At 33.7% G+C, this 21,613-nt stretch overlaps 3 protein-coding genes across 5 annotated transcripts; 1 reads left to right on the top strand and 2 right to left on the bottom strand.

Annotated features, from left to right (window-relative positions):
• Nucleotides 1-1,242: 1,242 nt before the first annotated feature.
• Dnmt1a (DNA methyltransferase 1a) lies at nt 1,243-9,477 on the bottom strand. The gene is made up of 16 exons (XM_011153418.3): nt 9,024-9,477; nt 8,138-8,734; nt 7,616-7,979; nt 7,207-7,539; nt 6,968-7,120; nt 6,363-6,816; nt 6,058-6,251; nt 5,542-5,965; nt 5,086-5,409; nt 4,805-4,956; nt 3,921-4,255; nt 3,727-3,838; nt 3,479-3,628; nt 3,211-3,377; nt 2,875-3,115; nt 1,243-2,782 (listed from the first exon to the last, which is right to left on the bottom strand). Exons 2-16 carry the CDS (start codon nt 8,728-8,730, stop codon nt 2,396-2,398), a joined length of 4,383 nt encoding a protein of 1,460 aa, XP_011151720.1. The 5' UTR covers nt 8,731-8,734; nt 9,024-9,477; the 3' UTR covers nt 1,243-2,395.
• A 1,938-nt stretch (nt 9,478-11,415) lies between these two features.
• Nucleotides 11,416-13,165, top strand: Lrr47 (Leucine-rich repeat 47). Of its 3 annotated transcripts, XM_011153415.3 has the most exons (5): nt 11,416-11,618; nt 11,796-11,948; nt 12,192-12,329; nt 12,427-12,722; nt 12,812-13,163. In XM_011153415.3, exons 1-5 carry the CDS (start codon nt 11,457-11,459, stop codon nt 13,029-13,031), a joined length of 969 nt encoding a protein of 322 aa, XP_011151717.1. In that variant the 5' UTR covers nt 11,416-11,456; the 3' UTR covers nt 13,032-13,163. The 3 variants fall into 3 exon arrangements, with proteins under 3 accessions (XP_011151717.1, XP_019700379.1, XP_011151718.1); XM_019844820.2 differs by having other exon boundaries at nt 11,796-12,329; nt 12,812-13,165; XM_011153416.3 differs by lacking the exon at nt 11,796-11,948 and having other exon boundaries at nt 12,812-13,162.
• A 447-nt stretch (nt 13,166-13,612) lies between these two features.
• On the bottom strand, nt 13,613-15,715 carry LOC105190599 (uncharacterized). Its single transcript, XM_011153414.3, has 5 exons — nt 15,549-15,715; nt 15,142-15,295; nt 14,926-15,027; nt 14,360-14,668; nt 13,613-14,270 (listed from the first exon to the last, which is right to left on the bottom strand). Exons 2-5 carry the CDS (start codon nt 15,283-15,285, stop codon nt 14,037-14,039), a joined length of 789 nt encoding a protein of 262 aa, XP_011151716.1. The 5' UTR covers nt 15,286-15,295; nt 15,549-15,715; the 3' UTR covers nt 13,613-14,036.
• Nucleotides 15,716-21,613: the final 5,898 nt, after the last annotated feature.

Here is a 21,613-nt window from a genome sequence, read left to right as displayed (position 1 = left end):
GATTGCGATTGGCGATTAAAATAGAGCATTGTTTAAACGGCAATCACCAATCTCAATCGATGCCCTGATTGGTTGAAAAGTAATCGCCAATCGTCAATCGCAAGTGCAATTCAATCGGCAATCGCTAGTGTGATTACTGCTTTAGGCTGTTCTTTTTAGCTGCACTGCTGATAAACTGGTGCAATAAGTTAGAGTGAGAATAAATATAATTGTCTCACTCTAACTTATTACACTAGTTCAGAAGTTCTTTAAAAAAGAGCAGATCAACTTTCTCTTCGATAGGATTGGATAAGATCCTCTTCGGATAATGAGAATCCATCCTTTTCGTCTTCCTTTGAATATCCCTTCAACCTTAGATTTTTCGGCCTAACAACAATGTCAATCTCTTTGACGATATCAAGATATTTAATCAAAGAAATGGCAATCTTTGGTTTGACTCCAATAATAAGCATATATCGGTTGAAGGGTTACAAAGGCGCGCTTGCGGTATAATTCGTGATTTGAAACTTTCTACAGAGGTATATACGATGGTTCAGTCCTTTAAGAACAGAAAGGCAGGATTTGGTGTGTATATCCCGTCTCTTGAATTCCGTGAATCCATCCATACCTTTGATTCAGGCAACATTTTTTACGTTGAGGCACTGGCTATCCTTTGGACTGTTAACACTATCTCTGAAGAGAATTTTGCAAAAACAGGCATTTTTACCGACTCTCTTAGCACCATTAGCGCTCCTAATTCAGATGACCCGGAGGGTAAGGCTACCGGCATTATCTTTGCGATTAAACTTGCTTTATGGAAAGCTTCTGATAAAGGACTCAGCATCACCCTATTTTGGACACCTGGTCACAAAGGCATTCCCGGCAATGAGCTAGCTGGTGTTCTGGCTAGCCTGGGCGCGCGTAGCACCGAACCTCCCAACGAACAGCGTTCGCCTCCATTCACGGGAGATTTTATTGATGGTTTTAAGAGGAAAGTACATAACAATGCTATGGGATTTCTGGAAGATGAATTTCAGTACAAAGGAGTTGGGTATAGGACTGGGATCTCTCAACTGTCCATTAAACTTTGGTTCTCTATTCTGAATCATGTAAAAAGAAGAACTATTACCTTGATGGCAAGGCTGAGATCAAGGCATATCTGTACTACGGAACATTTAACCAGGAAACTCAATATAGAGGACTCTGCTTGTGAATGTGGATGGAATAACCGAGACGTAGAACATATTCTCTTTAGGTGCCCTTTATTCGCAGAGAAATCGGACCGATTGCTACTTAAACTTTACCACAAAGGGGACATTACTAACAGTGATGAAATTGTAAACTCAGCATTTAACAACAAATTTATCTCAAGCTTTGCGAAAATTGCAAGATTTCTAGAGGAAACCAAACAGCACTGTGATCAATCTTGGCAATATTTCGTCGAATTTAAATCGGAGAGTGGCGTTGGAGCAGTATCCAACTCGCCCAGAGCCATCTATTGAATTGAATTGAACTTTCTCTTCGATGAATTTCGAAACGTGCGCAGTATCCAATGACAGAATGGGACTTCTAATGATTCTCAGGAGATATTTTCTTATTGGACAGAAAATGCGTTCCGAAACTTATAACCAAAAGAGAATATTGCTAGTCTTATTTTCGAATGTACATTTATCCAAATGTACATCCGCCAAAAACTCAAATGGTAGTCAACAATTTTTAATTTTGCTCTTATCCAGGGACTATTTAGATAAGAATTATCTTTATAATCTATTTTCTTATTGGATTGGATAGTTTATTTTGACAAATAATAGTGTACCTTGATAGTTCCAAGTGAACAAAATTATTGATTGAGTATTAAAAATTCTTGATCACTATTTGGTCTGCCTTGACAATCATTTATTTTTCCTAACATTAATCAGAATGTCGTTTACGATAAAACGATATATACGCATGCGTGTGTGTGCGTGCATGTGTGCCTACAGGCGCTTTTAAATATTTTCTAAAAACTTTTCTAAGAAAACTCGACAGCATTTTCCTTCGTTTGTGTGAAGCTACTATCGTCTTGTATATATTTGTAATATATAACATTCAATGAAAATAACCTAACCATCTACGCAATTACAACGTGCCATTTATAAATCTATTTCAACATTTTTACATGTAAAATTTCCGACCATTTTAAATCTAATCTTGGATTAATAAAAATCTTAGAAGTATAATCATCGATCGCGTCGGATATATATGAAATCAGATATTAAAGTCGTTTATAATACTGAGTACTACAATTATATATATATAATTATTTTTCGTAAGTAGAATAAGTAGATATAGAATTACTAGAATTACAAACAGAAAACCACATTACACGGTTTCTCACGATGACCAATCCCAATCGTTTTCTTCTTCAGTTTCTCGTCTACGCAGAGCTACTGGAGGCTACGATTTCGTGTTTGACAGAACTGGTGCTCGCTTCGTTATCAGGTACGCTGTTCGTCAAACTCTTACGAATGTTCGCTTCGACGGGAATTTCTGTTTTCAACGTAACTTTCGCTTTCGCTGCTTTAGCAATATCATCGTCAGCAAATTCCGAGTTCGCCCCCAACGACATCAATGTCTCATTTCGAATGCACTTTCTGATCTCATGTCCGATTGCAGTTCCTAGAGGCGGCGGCACCGCGTTGCCGACTTGCCGATGTTTGTCGTGCACTGTGCCGTAAAAACGAAACATGTCCCGGAATCCTTGCGATCTCGCGCACTCCCTCACGCTTACCACTCGCGTTTGCACTGGATGTAAAACGCGGCCCTGAGAAGCAACGGAAACATTGTTAAATCTCTCCTTCGTTACAGTGTTATCCACTAACTGCAAACTGAATTTGCTCGACTGTATCGTCGTACCTGTTTGCCCATCGGTTCGGGATTAGTGACAGTTGTACTGAAAAATCCATCCCATTCAAGTCTGCCATATAAGCCAGACCAGTGATTGTGTCGGTTTCCGGTATGTGGTAGACACCACGGTATCAAAGTGTTAAATTGCTTATCAGTAGGATCGCACGGTCGACCAGTACAGCAACTGCATACTCCGCGAAGAGCGCTTATCGAGCTTTCCCCGGCTCTCTTATCATGGTACGTGTATTCTCTAAAAAATAAAAAAAATTCTCACAGCATAAAGCGTTTTGAATCTGTATGATTTATAACAAAGAGTATGAACTTAGACAGAAACTTTGAACGTACAGTTTGTTGGCGAAGGTATTATCACTTAATTGCAAAACAATGTTCGGCAAATCGCGCCAATCGGAGCCACTTGCGGTCGGAATATGAGCTATTCGCGCCTCTATGATCGGAGCCATTTCTTTACATATGTGATCTCTCAACATCGGCTGGTACTGTTTACCTCTCACCTTCAAAGGGAGAACATCATATCAAATAAAAATTGTTGGATATTTTTCCCGGTAATAGCCCGGTAAAAGAATAAGTTCTATAAGAATTCTTTGGCCGTTACCTTTCTCTGAAAATGAGACATTGGTTCATTACCATAAGGCATTTCTTCTTTATTCCAGCCATTCTTGATGGGCGGTAAATCGGACATAGCGTCTCTCACGCTAATCGTTCGGAACGGCGCGGACTCTTTCCAGGCGCAGTTAGAAGAGTACTTGAATCATACGCAATGCAACAATGAATAACGTTACATATATATCGTATTATAAATTATACTGAAAGCATAAATCAGATCGGGGTGTGAAGAAATACCTTTCTGTTGTCCACTACTACACTTAGTCGGCAACATCGTCTGGTGAAGACGTTCGTTGGTTCTGGATAACATGGGAGCGTCTCACCGGGCGCAGCAGCTAAGATTATCAATCTAATAATAAGAAATTCGTAAATTATGATTATTCAAACATATAATATTCATAGTTAATGAGAAAAAACAGAACAACACAAACCTTCTTCTCGTCTGTGGCACGCCATAATTGCCAGCTTGAAGAATACCGAATGTACACTGATATCCCATCCGCACGAGACAGCACAAAGTCAGTTTCAACACCATACTTCTTTTGAAAGTTACAAAATTTCGTACATTCTCCATGACAAAGAACTTCGGTCTATAGTAATCAAGGTAGGATAAGCACGAAACAACAAGTGAGTTTTTAAATAAAGAGTATTGGCGCAAATTGAAACGATTCATGCCGCTGAAACCTTGACATGGTGGTCCGCCGCACAAAAGCTCGACTTCGCCTTTTTGCGGATATTTTTGCCCATTTTCATCTATACGATCGCCCTGACGGGAGAAAAAGAATTTCTGGATATTATCACGAAATTCTTATGTTGTATTATACAAAGTATCCCATTTTAACTTTCGCATTAAAAATCTCGAAAACTATGAAAGATATTAAAAAAAGCTAAAACACTACACGTTTTCCATGATTTCGAAGCGGAAAGAGAATGGTATTATTTTTTTTATTTGGAGGGTATTTTCAAAGTCAGTTGAGGGTAAACTTAATTTTTTTTTAAATAGGAAGCCCAATTTTTTATTATATCTACTTTTTCTACCAATTAATTTTAACAACTTTTGTCTGAAACATTTTTTTATTTGCCTAATATTTTTTGAAATATTTAAGGAAAACTTGGTAACTTTTTCAACATTTAACCTACGATATCTCGTTAACTATTCGTCGAAAGAAAAAATAGTATTAGACATTTTTACTTTATTTACTACCAAGAATATATTACTATAATAGTGCCCTAACTTTTGTTAATTTAATAATTTTGAAATTTCCAAAAGTCGATAAGTATTAGATTAAATATTAGCAATATAAAAGAAACTTACCTTCATCACTTTTCGCAATAACGTGTTGCAATCAGTCGAAAAGACCGTAGCGTTAGGATAATTCAAACGAAACGCATACGCTGCTGTTTCTTCTTTTTCGATAGCCCATAAAGTTTCGGCTACTCCAGCTTCATGCAGTCCATCGGATAACCCTATTGAACAAATACAATTTTAATTGTAGTAAATATCTAATTGTATTTGCGAATATCATACATGCTACAAGCATAACAATTATATTTATTCTTCACGATTCACATAATCACGATTTATACTATATTTACCTCCGCAACCAGCAAAAATATCCAATGTTCTCAGTCTTCTCGTTATAGTAGAGTAATTTGCTGGTTTATCAATAACCGGTTTATTTTCCGTCTCCTCCACAGTCTTCGTTTTTAGTTTACCTTTCCCCTTTCCTTTTCCGGGTTTGCCCATATTGATAATGCTGTATGGTGGTTCATCGAAAGTTTTTTCTTTAGCATTATAAGACTCCGTGAAATAAAACCTGTATGGACCGCTCGCGGACCACTCCTCGACGGATTCACTCAAATTTTCAGAATACGCCAGGTAACACTTTCCAGCAACTTCGGTGAATCTCACGTTGAACACTGGCAACGAGACGAGACAACAGCTTAATTATTATTTTAAATAGACGTAGGCACACGTAGGATTTATCTCTAAACAGGTGATTTTTTCTGATGGTACGTTATATACCATCTATTTTAATCATCACAGCCTACCCTCATCACTCCAATAGACCATGTTAAGGTCCGCCTGCTCCATTAACGTTGAATCGCGATGAGTATTTTCCGGTCTATACATTCTGTTCACCTTGATATAGATATCCGATGGTGAAACCAACATGTTGTTCGTAGTAGCATATATCGCATTTATGTAACCGATATGAAAAGGTTCAGGCGTCAATAAATTGGAACCTTTGATCCGTAAATGATCTGAAGATTTTCTATAAAATTCCGAATATATATCCTCGTCTACGTTCTCCTTCTTTGGCAATGGAATTTCTTGATATGTCCATATGTATTTAAATTTAAAGGCGCTCGGCCGTAAAAACACAGCACTACCGACTCTATACTCTTCACCTTTGTATTTCACTATGCCATAAGTCACTTCCCTACTACTTTTCTCTTCTAATCTCTCACATACCTGGACAGGCAAAAAAAATAGTTCTCTCCATAATCTCTTCTCAGTTCTATATGTAAACAAATATTATTTTATTTAAACAGTACTTTACATACCCTCGGCCTGTTGTACTGTTCTAATGTTCTCAGATGGGCACAAGCTGGGCAAAATCGATGACTGTTCTCTTTTCGCAAACATTCCGGATCCGGCAATGGATCTTCAAACCGAGCAGTTTCAGAAGTATATCTCATTTTATAAAAAAATGTCTTCCCATCTGTATCCTTTATAGTATCGTTTATGTCCATGTTACCTACGAGATTATAGTGTTATTATAAAAATACATAACATCATAACGAGTGCAAGAATAAAATATTAAGAAACATAAAACAAGCCTATTAATCAATTTGCTTAATTTTCTTACCTAATTTAGACCAATCTTCAGGTGTTTTCTTATGAAGTACTGTTGCCTTCGAATTAACCGATTTAAAAGGTACGTCTTCACAATCGTCACTTAAGAATACTTCCATAGGATCTGCAGTTTCACCAAGAATGGTATCGGTACCTCTGCGAACCCAATTTGCATGAAACTGCTTTATTCCAATCTTATTTTCCCACATATACATGACTTTAGCGATGTGCAAAGGAATAGCTGAATTTCTTGGTTCCACTAGGACGTAATCGTTTAATTCAATCTTTTCATTTCCAACCATAACCGACTTGTAAAATGTTCTTCGTCCCTCAATAATTTTATCATCCCCCATCCATACTATATCTTTTTTAAGTTCCTTAAAGTCCTTCTTCGGTTTTTCTTCTATCTTTTCATCGTTTTCCAGACCATCATCTTCTTCATTCTCTAGGTCAGAATCGTCTGCTTCCTGCGTATTAAAATACACTTAAAAAGTATATATATATATTATAATATATATATATTTTAGGTATTACGATAAATATATTTTATAGCAACAAGCAATTATAAAATAGAAATAAATATTTAGTTCAAAAATTAAGATTTTATCTGAATCTTACTTGAATTGCCATGTTGGGGCATCTCCTTCTAACACATGCTTGCTTGCTTCTTCCAGTTCCTCCAAACTTAATCATATCTTTGCAAGATACACAAGCACCACAATCGGGTTGCTGACAGTTTTCACAAATACCACAACGTTGCCTTTTGGGACCCTATTGCAAAAATGATTTCGTAAAAAGGTTGATTTTCATTTTAAAACTAATCGCAATAACGATAATACTTAATAATACAAACATACCATTTTTATTTTATCGTCATCATCATGTTTAGCAAGCTGATCAGTAAAAAAGTTTTCAAACATGTTGCTAACTAATTTCGTCGTGGTAGCCTTCGTCCAAGCAGGCTGTTTAACTTTCTGCTTATTAGGAGGTGCCCGACGTACGGCTGTTCTTTTGCCCAATGTCACACCACCATAATTCGCAAGAGATCGCATACACGGACTGATGATAAGAAGAGCGTCTTCAATCTCGGCAGAATCATCAAATGATAGTACTTGATCACAGATGAACTGCGCGTGACGCAACAGGGAATCTTCTGTAAACTTTGTCATACCCTTAGGAGGTACTGATGTCTGCAACAATATAAATGTAATAACACAATGAACATGCTGAAATCATATATTTTAATGTAATACGAAACAAACTTACCTGCAGTTTATTCAACAAGTCTTCATAGCTCGGAGTAATCTCGTCTAACAAAAATTCGATGACCAATTTACTCATATATATCTTCTCTCTAACAGCGGTCATAAACGGTGCATAAGCTTCAGACGGTTCCATTAAAATATATTCCGCAAATGCAGTGTTAAAACCTATTAGTGCTAATTCGCCTCCATCAAACCCAGAAACATACCACTCATTTATTGGCCCCATATCTTTTGTTGGTACACCTCCTTCGGGCGATGGATCCTCCTCATAAATAGCTTTCATATATCCAGAAAAATATAACATTACATTTTTTTCAATGAGTCCTGTATCAAAAGGACACAGATGCCCATTCTTATCATAAACACTGCAAGAATCATGTTATTGTTAATCCACACAGTTTTAGAATATTTTGTCTCTTTATCATACAACAAATAATTTTAACATATCAAATACTTCTACTAAGACTTGATTTATATTAAGAAAGTACACGTCAAGAAAAAAGTATAATATATCAAAATTTACCTAAAATAAGTTAATTTATTTTGTGGTCTTTCATCACTTTCATGTATAAAAGATTCATCTCCTGTAAATAAACAGAGCTTAGGATCTGTTAAAGCTATTTGTTCTTCTACTGCACCATTTGGGTGTCCTTGATATAACTTCAAGTTTAAGTCAATTTTCTGTTTACAATATTCACATCGATTGGCTATTAATGAAGTATCCACTTTAACTTCAAGTATTGATTGCATCTCATCGTGATTTTTATCCTTTGTTATTTTTATCCTTTTCTCTAACTGCTCCTCTGTTTGATCTTGATTGACTTGTGGATTGTAATTTTCCTTATCAAATTCTACCTTATTATTCATATTCAACCCTCCATTGTATTTTACTTCATATTGTAAATCTGGCACTTTTGTGTCATTAACATTTTCAGCACTTATTTTCTTCTTTTTTGTCATATGTCTAGAAAACAGCTCTAAGACTGATGGAGTCTTATCAGCCTTCGAATTACTTGCTATAGCATGATCCTCCATGTCAGCATATTTTCTATTGCGTGTTATCCTCTTATTATTCTTGTTACTGCAACTTGGTTCATTTGGAACAGTGGGTGCCATGATTCTAAATTTATAAATAGAATATTTATATATTATCTTTCTATATCCAAAGATTCTTTAACAATCTCATACATGTAAATACTAAAAGAACAGCTTAAAAGCAATTACACTATTTTCTATAACATCTAGTCATAAAAAAATGTTGCCACTTGTGATTATGTCCCATGCGCTTGCATACATGTATCGCGATGCCTATACATTCGTTTATTGTAATATTATTGCACTTGGCATCGAAGGAGAAACGAATGATGAACGCACGATTATGAATTGCAGCTATGAATTGGGACACTTACTTCGTGGATAATTTTATCGATGAAACGTCGTAGTTTGTAGATTTACACGCAAGTTGCTGCAATTAATTGATCCACGATAAAATATTATTGAGTGCATTCACTCGGTGGAATGTACATGTATATTACGCGAATTCTCATACGAGTCTGCTGTGTTTAGGGATCAGATGATCGACAATCACCAACCGATATCGCGAGACACGACCTCCCCGATGTTACGGAATCAGTGAGCCCGACGATGATCACGATTCACATCGGGCAATTATCACCTTTCGCAAGATCAAACGTATCGTCATCTGCGATCATTCGCGATAGTACAGTCTCTCTCGTACGTTTACGTATCGTAACATTCCCGCCCGATTTGCCTTTTTCCCGCCTCGTAATGGCTCCTAGGTCGACACGAGTGCATAAATATACATGTATGGATCGTTCTTTTTAGTTACACCAGAGGATTTCATTGAAATAAGTCAACGGCTAGCGAGACGCTTTCTTTCTCTCTTTTAAGTAATACAACTCAACGATAAGTCACATGAATATCAGAGAAACTACGGTCGCGGACATAAAGGTTGTCACTTTTTTTTTAATGACTTTCGGAACGCATCCTGACTCGAGAAAAATGGTTGCATTCAGCAGACTTAAGCCAGCGGCACACGGTGCTTGTTTTGGTGCTGGATTGCTTACTGGATGAAAATACTGCGTTCTGATTGGTATATTTTCGAAGATGGATGGAAATGCACCAATCAGAATGCAATATTTTCATCCAGCAAGCAATCCAGCACGAAAACAAGCATCGTATGCCGCTGGCTTAAAGCTAGCGTTCTGATTGATACATTTCCGAAGATGGATGGAAATGCACCAATCAGAACGCAGTATTTTCATCCAGCAAGCAATCCAACACGAAAACAAGCATCGTATGCCGTTGGCTTTAGGTCCAATTCCACAACTTGCTTTAAACGGAGTTTAAGCTAAACCGATAGTTAAAAGCAATAGTATATGCGCATATACTATTGCTTTTAACCATCGGTTTGGCTTTAAACTCCGTTTAAAGCAAGTTGTGGAACTGAGCCTTAACAGTTAGACATTATTAGATTTTCCACTGAATCTAGCTTCTGATTGGTAAATACTTCTGGGTCTATCAAGAATCTAAACGAATGCTCCAATCACAGACAACAATCACTAAGCGTTCTCTGATCACTTTGTTTTACTGAACGCGGCCAATGAGAGCAGGGGCCCTATTCTTGAACTACTTGCGTATACGTAAGTGACAAGTTTGCTTAAAAGTCATTCTACAATGAGGTTGTAGTAGTATGCAGTAGGCAAATTGATCAATCACGATCGATTGTTCTCTTTACGATCAAAGAAAAATCGACTGTGATTGGTCAATTTGCCTACTGCATACTACTACAACCTCATTGTAGAATACCTTTAAGTTTGGTCTACAATGGCCGTAAGCAGTAAGAAGAAAGCGTGAACAGTAAGAAATGGACTAACCACAGATGATTATTTTTGTCATAATCGACTGTGATTGGTTTATTTCTTACCGCTTACGCTTCTTACTGCTTACTGCCATTGTAGACGACGCTTACGACCCCATTGTAGACGAGGCATAAGAAGTAAGCGTAAGCAGTAAGAAATAAACCAATCACAGTCGATTATGACAAAAATAATCAACTGTGGTTGGTCCATTTCTTACTGTTCACGCTTTTTCTTACTGCTTACGGTCATTGTAGACCACGCTTCATCTTTCTCGAGATGGGGTGCGTCCCGAAAGTCATTAAAAAAAAAGTGACAATCTTTATGTCTGCGACCGTACGTTTCGTTTATAAAGCCAGCGGCACACGGTGCTTGTTTTCATGCTGAATTGCCTGCTGGATGAAAATACTGCGTCCTGATTGGTGCATTTCCATCCATCTTCGGAAATGTACCAATCAGAACGCAGTATTTTCATCCAGCAAGCAATCCAGCACGAAAACAAGCATCGTGTGCCGCTGGCTTAAGGGATGAACAGTTAGGTCGTTTCGCGCGCTATTTCTATTATTTGTATGGAACATCTCAAGGTGTTAACATGTCCTGTAATAATGTATAAACCCGATAAAAAGCTATCGGGTTAGTAGAAAAATAATTAACAGATCAAATGGTTATAAATATTGTGATTTTCGATATTAAAATCACAAGGGAGTCCAAAATTTTGTAGCAAATTTGTCGTAAAATTATCTTTAATTTAAAATTGACGTCTCTGTAATCTCAATTTGATTCTCTCTCTCTCTCTCTCTCTCTCTCTCTCTCTCTCTCTCTCTCTCTCTCTCTCTCTCTCTCTCTCTCTCTCTCTCTCTCTCTCTCTCTCTCTCTCTCTCTCTCTCTCTCTCTCTCTCTCTCTCTCTCTCTCTCACTCACTCTCTCTGTCAGCGTTGATATAAATAAAAACAGTAAACAACAATGAAATTACATTGTAACGTCGAAGTACATAACAGAGCATTGCTTTCGATGTCGCAAAGAAAATCGCAACGTTCTGTATTGACAATTGGCAAACAATCTGATAAAGACGATCTATACATTTTTCTGCAAACTTTGCAAAATAAAAAAGGAACAAAATACAAGGTAATACGCAAACATTCTTAATACTAAATTTTAAATTTATTTTGTATATATCCTGTATGAAATTTCCCATGTAAAGTTTCCATGTAAAAAGTATTACAATATTGGAATTTTTATTAAAAAAGAGAAAGGAAAGAGATACTTATATAAGACAGTTATCTTCTTTTACATCTTTTTCAGACTCGTAATAATGTAGAAAAAGTATTTACAAGATTTATTGATGATGGCAAAGCTACGATAAGATTGAAGGAACCCAGTCATGATTTAATTATTCAAAGTGAAGCTATTCAGTTAAAAAGTTTCTTACGTGTATTAAAACTCGGATTATTCAAGGTTGATCAATCATCCTTTCCAATTATTTCGAATTTAAGTTTGAAAAATATGGGAGGATGTCAAAACAATAAACTTGTAATTAAAAAGGATTCGGACTATCCAGTGTTAAAAGGTTTCCCAAAAATGTTAGAGGAACTTTCTGTATTGGGATTAAAGAAAAAATCTTTTGATCGACAAATTCTGAATTTGCAATTTTTAAGAGTTTTAAATTTGTCGAATAATCAAATTACTTCTTTACCAAAGGAAGTTGGGTGTATGCCACATCTTCGAGAGCTTCTTATATCACAGAACCACCTAGGAAGATCTCAATCTAAATGGAAATGGATTGATCAAGCTGCCATTAAGAAAAACTTGCATTTGTTAGATATAAGCAGTAATGTAGTAAGTTAGTTCAACTATATTAAGATGTTATAAGACTAGTACTTGTCAAAACAAAGAAATTCAATTAGTGTATATAATTAATGTTTTGTCATTATAGATATCAGAATTGCCAGTACAAATTGGAGCACTAGATGCTTTAGTGAAATTACAAATTTATCAAAACTTATTGAAAAATTTACCACAAAGTATTGGAAGATTGAGAAATTTGAAGCATCTAGAAGCAGCTAGAAACTGTTTGTCACATCTACCAGGAAGCATGAGAAACCTACAATTAGATTATTTGGATCTTTCAAGCAATCCATTTCTTGTTTACAGACGTAATACTTTATATCGTCACATGCATATGACAGCAAGTCTTGTTGAGTGTGCAGCTGTAGCCTTCCTAAAGACCAGGTTGTTATCTCTGTTTTTATTTTCTTTTCATCATAAATGTAACATTTGATATATATAATATATAATTCAAAATAATTTGGATATCACAGGATACCATATGATGCTGGTATGCTCCCAAGAACACTTGTCCAATATTTGGATAATGCAACATATTGTAGTGTATGTGCAAATGGCTGTTTTAATCGTTTCATAATGGGGTACCTGGAAATAGAATTAAGACGAATATCTTGTCAAACAAAGATAACAGCAAATGCAACCATTTTATTTGAATGTTACTTTTGTTCAAATAAATGTATACGTTATTTTTAAATATTGGACTAGCATTCTTAACTGCTATTACACAATGCAATGTTTATTATGTAAAAAAGGAATTAGTATTTGACATGAGTGGCTTTGCATCTACCTTTAATCAATCCATAATTATATATATTTATAAAATATTATAAACATTTCTCACAGGACACATTAATTTATAATAATTTTTATATACATGTAATCCTATTTATATCTAAACATATTTATTATCAGGACTGTTACACATGACTGAATGTAATTAAACAATAATAACTATTTTTACTTTTTTAAACTTTCTAATTTATTTATTATATATTTATTTTCTACTTATAATTTATTTACTTTTTTAAACTTTCTGATTTATGTTTCAGAGGATAAGTTATATAAATTTTATGCTTAATATATAAACAGTTGTATTTTTATTCATTATATTTCACTAATAACTTGTGGAATTATACAATTTTAAAAACTAGAATATAAACTAAGGCTTTTTATAAATACTCTCTTGGTGCAACTTATCAACTCTTTAATTGATAAGTCTTTTTGATTTCACTAAATAAAAGATATTTTTGTGTAAAAAAGGAAAGTTGAAAGCATTTAATATTGAAAAATTTTTGATCTTTATTTCAAGGTCTATTAGCCGTGATTGTCCTGTACATATATATACATGTATACATGTGTGTGTGTGTATGTGTGTGTGTGTGTCTATGTGGGTGTGTATATATAAAATACATTCATGACAATATGAGAATATAAACTTAAGAAAAAAATGTATAATAATAAATCGTTTTATAACACAAAATTGATTCGAACAAAATTAAATTTTTATATATAATCGTAATTGATTATTTGCTACTTTAATTTAAAGATATTCTGTTAAACAAAAGTTAAACAAATTATATTTATACCTAGGATCTTATATTTAAGATTATAACAAAGATCTTAACAAATATGCTCTATGAATCTAAAAACAAAGTTATCATGATTATCTTGATAAAGCATGTTTGTGATATTCCTTCATTATTTAGACTGTGTTCTTGTTTTTTTTACAAACTTAAATGAATCATCATTAGTTGTTCTGAGAAAATATTGTTGTGGTGTCTCTTTTATCTTCTTGCCAACACGTGGGACGGTAAAATCTATGTCTTTGAACATTTTTATATCTATTCCCATTCGTAAGGGATGAATGTAAATCTCAGGATCTTCACAAAGAGGAATAGACATTACTTGATAATTGTCATCAATCTGTGTGTCCTGATATAAATTGAGATTTCTTAATAAATCAACAGTAATTTATATATATATTTAATAATATACAAAATAATGTTAATTTTTATGTTTACCAAAGTCTTCAGTCTATTTTCGTTTTTGGTGCAATTTTTGTTACTTGAGCTAACAAGATCTTCCAATGATATCTGCTTTGTATTCACAAGACCCATAAATGCAGCATTTCTAAATATTTTATCTTCTCGCTTTATTAATTGATGATGCTCTGAGTTTTTGATTTCATATTGATCTTCAGATTTTGCTTCTGTGTCTTTATGTGAGCATGATTTATGCGATTCCTTTATCTCAACATTATTCATATCTTGGAGATGCTTCGCCCAAAAACTTTCCCAATGTTTATTAGATAAATCTAAGCCGCCATTTATCTGTACATTAAAAATTTATTTAGTTTTTATATGTGTATATATATAAAAGTATAATATATAGAATGAATATATAAAATTATATATGGAAAGTATTAGGAAACACGCATTCCTTTGTCATATATTTTTTCATAAATTAAATCTTTATTAAGCTTTTCTTTTAATATAATCGATTAAATGTTGTATCGAATTAAATGTATTTGATCAAATCATTAACTAGTTTATGTTCTATCTTCTGAAGTACAAAATTATCAACTTACTTCTTTAATAGCAGCTGAAATTCCATGTTTGTCAAAAGCAGGTTTTATTTCATTATTTATGTCATTTTCCCTAGTACTGTTATCTGTATTATCTTCAAGTAACTAGGAATAAATAATTATAAAGATTATAATTAAATATACTATTACTAATATAATTATTATACCAATTATGATTCAAAATTTCAATACATTCTGCATATATATTAACATACATACTATTAAATTCTGTGGTGTTTTCACTTTTTTTTCATTCATTTTTCGATCTTTCTCGGCTTGACTCGAACTTGTCAGCCGAAAGAACTTTGCATTATTTGCGGAAGGAAGCGATGTCGCCTTTTTAACATCAGTGTGTAAATCCATTTTCAAGATTCTAAAATACACAAACAGATTAGTTGCATTCGCGAGTATAAAAACAAAACATATAAGTGACTGTTATAATATTGATTCGCATTTATTTATTTTATATACCTATTTTATATAACAGTCAATTCTTATCTAAAAACAAATTTATTTCATATCTATGTAAATATTATGTAAATATTATGTAATATTATGTAAATCTATGTAAATATTTCTTATTTTGTATATGTGGAAATAAAACTTCCTCCAAGTAAATAAATTACCTCTGAATATTTTCATATACATTGAAACTCCAAATTAAAAGTTGCCCAAACAATAATTCTTATCGATATTTTTATGATAAGATACTTATATATCGGAGGCATCCCAATTCGACATAATACAATTAGACACAGCCAATCAAATTATTAATTAGGTTAGGTTAAACTTGAATAATATTATTGGTTGTGTTCATTATATTGACTAGTACGCACCTAGGCCGGTATTCATAGGCTGCGTTCCGATATTCACTGCCAGTACTGAAAATACATAGTTTGCGTCACGTATACTATAGATTTTTAGTGCTGACAGTGAATATCGGAACGCAGCCATAGTCAGGTCTTATTTAAGATCACTTTATTTAAGATCACTCGTTTTAAGTTCACTTTCAGGTACTTCATAGCCAATGAAATGATTTGTACAGCATCTGAAGATAAACTTAAGACAGTCTTAAATATAAGATCCGACTATGAATACTGGTCCTATTTACTTATTGGGGCTGCGTTCTGATATTCACTACCAGCACTGAAAATCTATAGTATGTGTTACACAAACTATGGCCGGTATTCATAGTCGAATCTTGGGTCTTTTTTATCGCTGAATTAGTGGAGAGTGGTGTTACCATAGACATATCAAGAGACACGGTAGTGTCTCGCACCAAGTGCACACGAAGCGAGCAAATGAGCGCAATCAAGAGATACGGTAGTGTCTCGCGCCAAGTGCACGCGAAGCGAGCAAATGAGCGCGACAGCTTGAGTTAGGAAATAACCAAATAGCTGTAGCTCTGTAACGGTTGGTCAGATCAAGTTTTAAGTAGGCGCAATCAAATCAACAGGAGCTTATTACATAATATATACGGAAATAAAATTTATTTTTGCCCTAAATGCTCTCGTTACTGAGTTATTTGCCAAAGATGAAAAGTGTAAATTTCATATTAAGAAAATCCATCGTCGGATGTTCCTTCACAACACAACATATATGTTATTTATTGATTTAACAATATATATATATATGTCTCTCTTATATATATGTTTTAATTTCATTATCTCAAATTATATATATATATATATATATATATATATATGTGTGTGTGTGTGTGTAATTTATTAATTTCATCAATGTCAAGTTCACATACGCATGCATGCACGCACACACATACATACATACACAACACACAGACGTATGTACGTACACACAATCACATGTACAAATACACGCAAAACGCGCACTTGTAAAGTTCCGTTCCTTCCGGACGTTTATTTTTTGGGCACGCCAAGTGCTTTCTTGTAGTTCTCAATTTTATTATCTATTGTAACTTTTTGTTATTTAAAAAGTTTTAAAATTGTCGAAAATGTATATTTAATATTTTAAATTTATTTTAATTTTTAATTAATTTTCTTATATTTATATTTTCATTATTTGTTATTTTATAAATATATTTTTAAATTAATTTTATTTTTTTTATTTATTTATTATGATATATTTTTGTTTTTTTAGAATTGTTAAATTAAATTATATAAAAATATAATTAAATTTTAAGAATCATTTTTTAATATCTTTTAGAATATTTTATTTTGTTATTAAAAAAAGATAAAATTAAATATATTTTTAATTGTGTATATATATTAGCACTTGGCTTAACTTATTTGATATCAGATATTTTGTAGGAAATACTTTTTTTGTAGAATTTTTTTTAAAAAAGGTTATTGGTACGGGTCACGTGCACTTGGCGCTTTTTTAACCTTATTTTAAATAAGGTATTTTAAAATAAGGTAAGTTTTTTACGGATAATATATAGACTGCGCATTCGCAACGTTTCCTTTGTTTGCACATGTTCAATATTAGAAAGAGGTAGCATGCTTTCGTAGAGCAGTATGTCTCTTTCTAACGATGCGTGGTGGGGTATTTGGCCTCTCCGCCTGTTTAGAGTGGAGTGTTATGTCTCCGGTTCTCCTTCTTTTCGTGAAATAAAGCGTATGTAAACAAGACGATTGACATTAAAGATTATAAAACGTATTTACTCATAATAGTATAATTATAACACAAAAAGTATAATCGTAACACAATGAGTCTATATTGTTGTATATGCCACAGTAATGCATATAAAAGTGACAAACAGATTATTTTCCACCGGTATGTAATTATACCCATCGTCATATGTCTATATTCATCATTTTTCCATACAAAATCGTCATTTTTCCATATGCGTGTATTTATATCAGACGTATTTTCTTCTCTTTGCCTTTCACAATTCTCCTTTCTCTATATTCTCCTATTTCTGTTTCCCCTGTCACGGAAGACTGGTTTACTCCCATAACACATCGTTAGAAAGCGATAGATTGCCCAACGAAAGCATGTTGTCTCTTTCGAATATAGAACGCCCCCTCCGCTGAACGCGCAGTCTATTTATTATACGTCTATGGGTATTACGTCCTGGACAAGCATAGAACATGCAATGTCTAGATTTGTTGGTTTACTTCGGATCAGCGCTATTCTTGCCCAAATCTTTATTATTAGAATCTGTTACGTTTGGAGGTAGGCTACTGTTAGGTTTAAAGGTAATAGTATTCTCGCTAGTGTTGAATTTAACTTCAAATATATTTCCCTTTATTTCAGATTTTATTCTCGGGACCGAGAATTGTGATGGAACTGATTTGAAAACAGCCAGGTCGAACGTGCCTGGATTATGATAACTTTTTAACAGACGCCTCAATTGAATTCTTTTTAATAGCTATATGTCAACATTGCATAATCACAAAAGAGCGGGAAAATTTATTCAATTTAAAATTGATTTCATAACTGCTTAAAATAATTTGGATTATTCATTTGTACACCTAATATAATAGAGTAGATGGAAGGGATGTGGTTAAGTTTTGAAGAATAAAGAGGCGAACGGTGCTCGTGGTTCAAGCACTATCGTTCTTTGGAAAATGAGGAAGAATGGTGCTCGTGGTTCAAGTACAACACTCTTAAAGTAAAGAAATGAAGAACGGTGCTCGTGGTTCAAGCACTATCGTTCTTTGGAAAATGAGGAAGAATGGTGCTCGTGGTTCAAGCACAACACTTTTAAAGTAAAGAAATGAAGAACGGTGCTCGTGGTTCAAGCACTATCGTTCTGTGGAAAATGAGGAAGAATGGTGCTCGTGGTTCAAGCATAATACTCTTAAAGTAAAGAAAAGAAGAACAGTGCTCGTGGTTCAAGCACTGCGTTCTGGAAAAAAAGTGAAAATGATAATCAGTGAAGGAAGAGAGGTAAAGAAATTTGTACACACACACATATATATATATATATTATAAAATTACTCTTTTTTAAATATTTCTGCAAAGAATACAAATATAAAGAAATTAACATAAACGAGGTGTGAAAAATGACGTCGTTGCAAAGAAATAGAAGACATTAGTAACACATGTGAAAAAAATAAAAATGGAAACAATAAAAAAGTACAAAAGAATAATAAAAAAAATAAAAAAGAAAATAAAAGAAATACGAGAAAAACAGAATGAGAATAGATTCTCCTCGTCGGTTATTCCTGGGCTCGGCAAAAAGCGAGATAAAATTGTTTTGCTTAATCAGGTCGCCATATTGGCTCCGTCATTTTTAATTCTACAATTTTTACATCGGATTTGTTTTCAGCGACATGAAAATCCCTTATCATTTCCTTAGATTTTAAAAACATCTGTAATAACTTGAGCTTAAATGCAACGAATTAATTACTCATTCTTGTAAATATAAGAGGTAGTTCCCACAAAATCGGTGAATGACACAAAGATTTATTAGAATAGATTTACTTGTAAAAGACACTTGTAAAAGTACTTTTTTATATATGCCTAATCTTACTTTTAAGGAGTAAAACATCCCCTGAAAGGTAATTCGCTATATTTGGTTTTGGGGGAATATCTTCGAAACCGTGAAAGATAAAAAATTGTTTGAGGTAAGTTTAATCGTAATTAACGTTCTTGAAAATGGTATAATCAAATTTTGTAACAATTTGATATTTTGCAAAATATCACCATAGCGAGTTGTTTACGGATTATTTTCCAAAAATGGCATTTCGGAAACCAGCTTTGTTATACATGATTGAATTTGGCGTGACATTTTCTTTAATTTTTATCCTAAAAAATTTTTTAATTTTGCAAAATTAATAGGGGTGAGGGTATTTTGCAAAATATCAAATTATTGCAAAATTTGATTATACTGTCTTTAAGAACGTTAATTATCATTAAACTTTTATTTGAAACTTTTTTTTTATCTCTCATGGTTTCGAAGATATTCGCTCAAATATATTATTAGACAATTAATATTCTCCTTTAATATGCTGTTTTACAAATTTTATGAAGCCTTTTGCCACTTTTCTTCACAATCACTATTTGTTTTCTTCATTTCTTCAATTATAACTCAAAGTCTCCAAGACATTTGTGTCTACGCCACAATCACTACTTATTTGACATTCGTATATGCCATCCTTCTGTTCTCGTAATAAGTGACAGCGCTGACGTATGAAGCAATGGTTGTCTTTCTCCTCAAGTTGGAGCGCGTTCCGAAGTCAACAAAAAATCGGTGCACATACCTTTTAGTTCACGAGTGTACAGGCATTTTTACTCTAGAAAATGTTAATAGTTATCTAATATTTAATATTTATGTGAACATTGAATGTGTCATTGAATGTGACATTGCAAAAGAAAATATTAAATAATAGGACGCATAAAAATGGACAAAAGCACGCAGAACGCACATAAACAAATACATAGTAAAACGTAATAAAAAAACATAGTAAAATGCATAAAAACGTACATAAACGCAGAAAAACACAAAAACGCACAGAACGCACATAAACACACAAAAACGCACAGAAATGCACAGAAATGCAGAAAAATGCACACAAACGCACAACGCAGAAAAATGCACATAAACACATAAAAACGCACATAAATAAATAAATAAATAACAACGATAAATGTTACAAATATCACAAAATGGGGTGGGACTTTAATATTTATTTTAATCCAGCCTATATCTCCACGAACTCTGCAACAATTGTTATAAGACACCCCAGTAAACATACATGTCTAAAAGACGTCTAAAAGATTTCTTTAAGACATCTTTTAGACATAAAAGTCTAAAAGATATTTTAAAGAAATCTTTTAGACATCTTTTAGACATGTATGTTTACTGGGACCCTGTACATCCGAGTAAGAAATAATTCGTCGATCGATGTCGAAACGACGTCGAATCGATGTCAGAAAGTTCAAATTGATATCAATTCAACATCATTTCAACGTCGACGAGTCATTTCTCACTGGGTACAGGGTGTTGCAGAATAATTTTTACAGAGCTCGTGGAGATATAGCCTGGATTAAAATAAATATAAATGTACTATAGCATTTTTGATATTCGTAACAGTTCTCGAGTTAATTGTCATTACTCTTGAATTATCTCCAGACTTCTCAGGGCTTCTTGTAAGTACGAAAATTTAATTTATTCAAGACTGACTTTTTAATATTACTTCAAGCCTCGTACTTTAACATTAGTCAAGCCTCTTTCAAATGGAGCGTAAAATGCGTACGTGTAACTTGCGACAACCAAGGGTCCGTTCCGTTTCACGCATCGAGCGCATTAACTGCATCGAGAACCGTTTCAGCTAATGCGTGCATGGTGGCGTATAGAATTCCCTAGAATCCCCCCACCTCTATCGCATTAAGCGCGCATCAGCTACTATAGCTCGGACTAGAAGCAGTTGATGCGAGCATGCGCAGATTAGTATTTATAATCTTTTATATAACCCTATTTAAATACTGACAACGTGACATGACGACTGATATATTTAACGTACCGATATTTTTTTTATTTTAAACATACAGATAATCACAGATACGTACAATGGACAAAGTCGACAAAGTTAAATTCCTCGTATTAGTGGATAACGAAATGATCACTATGTTTCTCGAAAAAGAGATCGCGTTAAGAGCATCGAAAGGTAAAATTGAAATTTTAAAGTTTTAGAAACAATTCAATTGTATTTTTAAATTAATGCATGTGTGTGAATATTTTTCTACAGATCAAGATTTCTTG

Source organism: Harpegnathos saltator, unplaced genomic scaffold (assembly GCF_003227715.2).
Source record: "Harpegnathos saltator strain DR-91 unplaced genomic scaffold, Hsal_v8.6 scaffold225, whole genome shotgun sequence".
Classification (NCBI taxonomy): Eukaryota; Metazoa; Arthropoda; class Insecta; order Hymenoptera; family Formicidae; genus Harpegnathos; species Harpegnathos saltator.
This window is presented reverse-complemented; position numbering and strand designations above follow the sequence as displayed.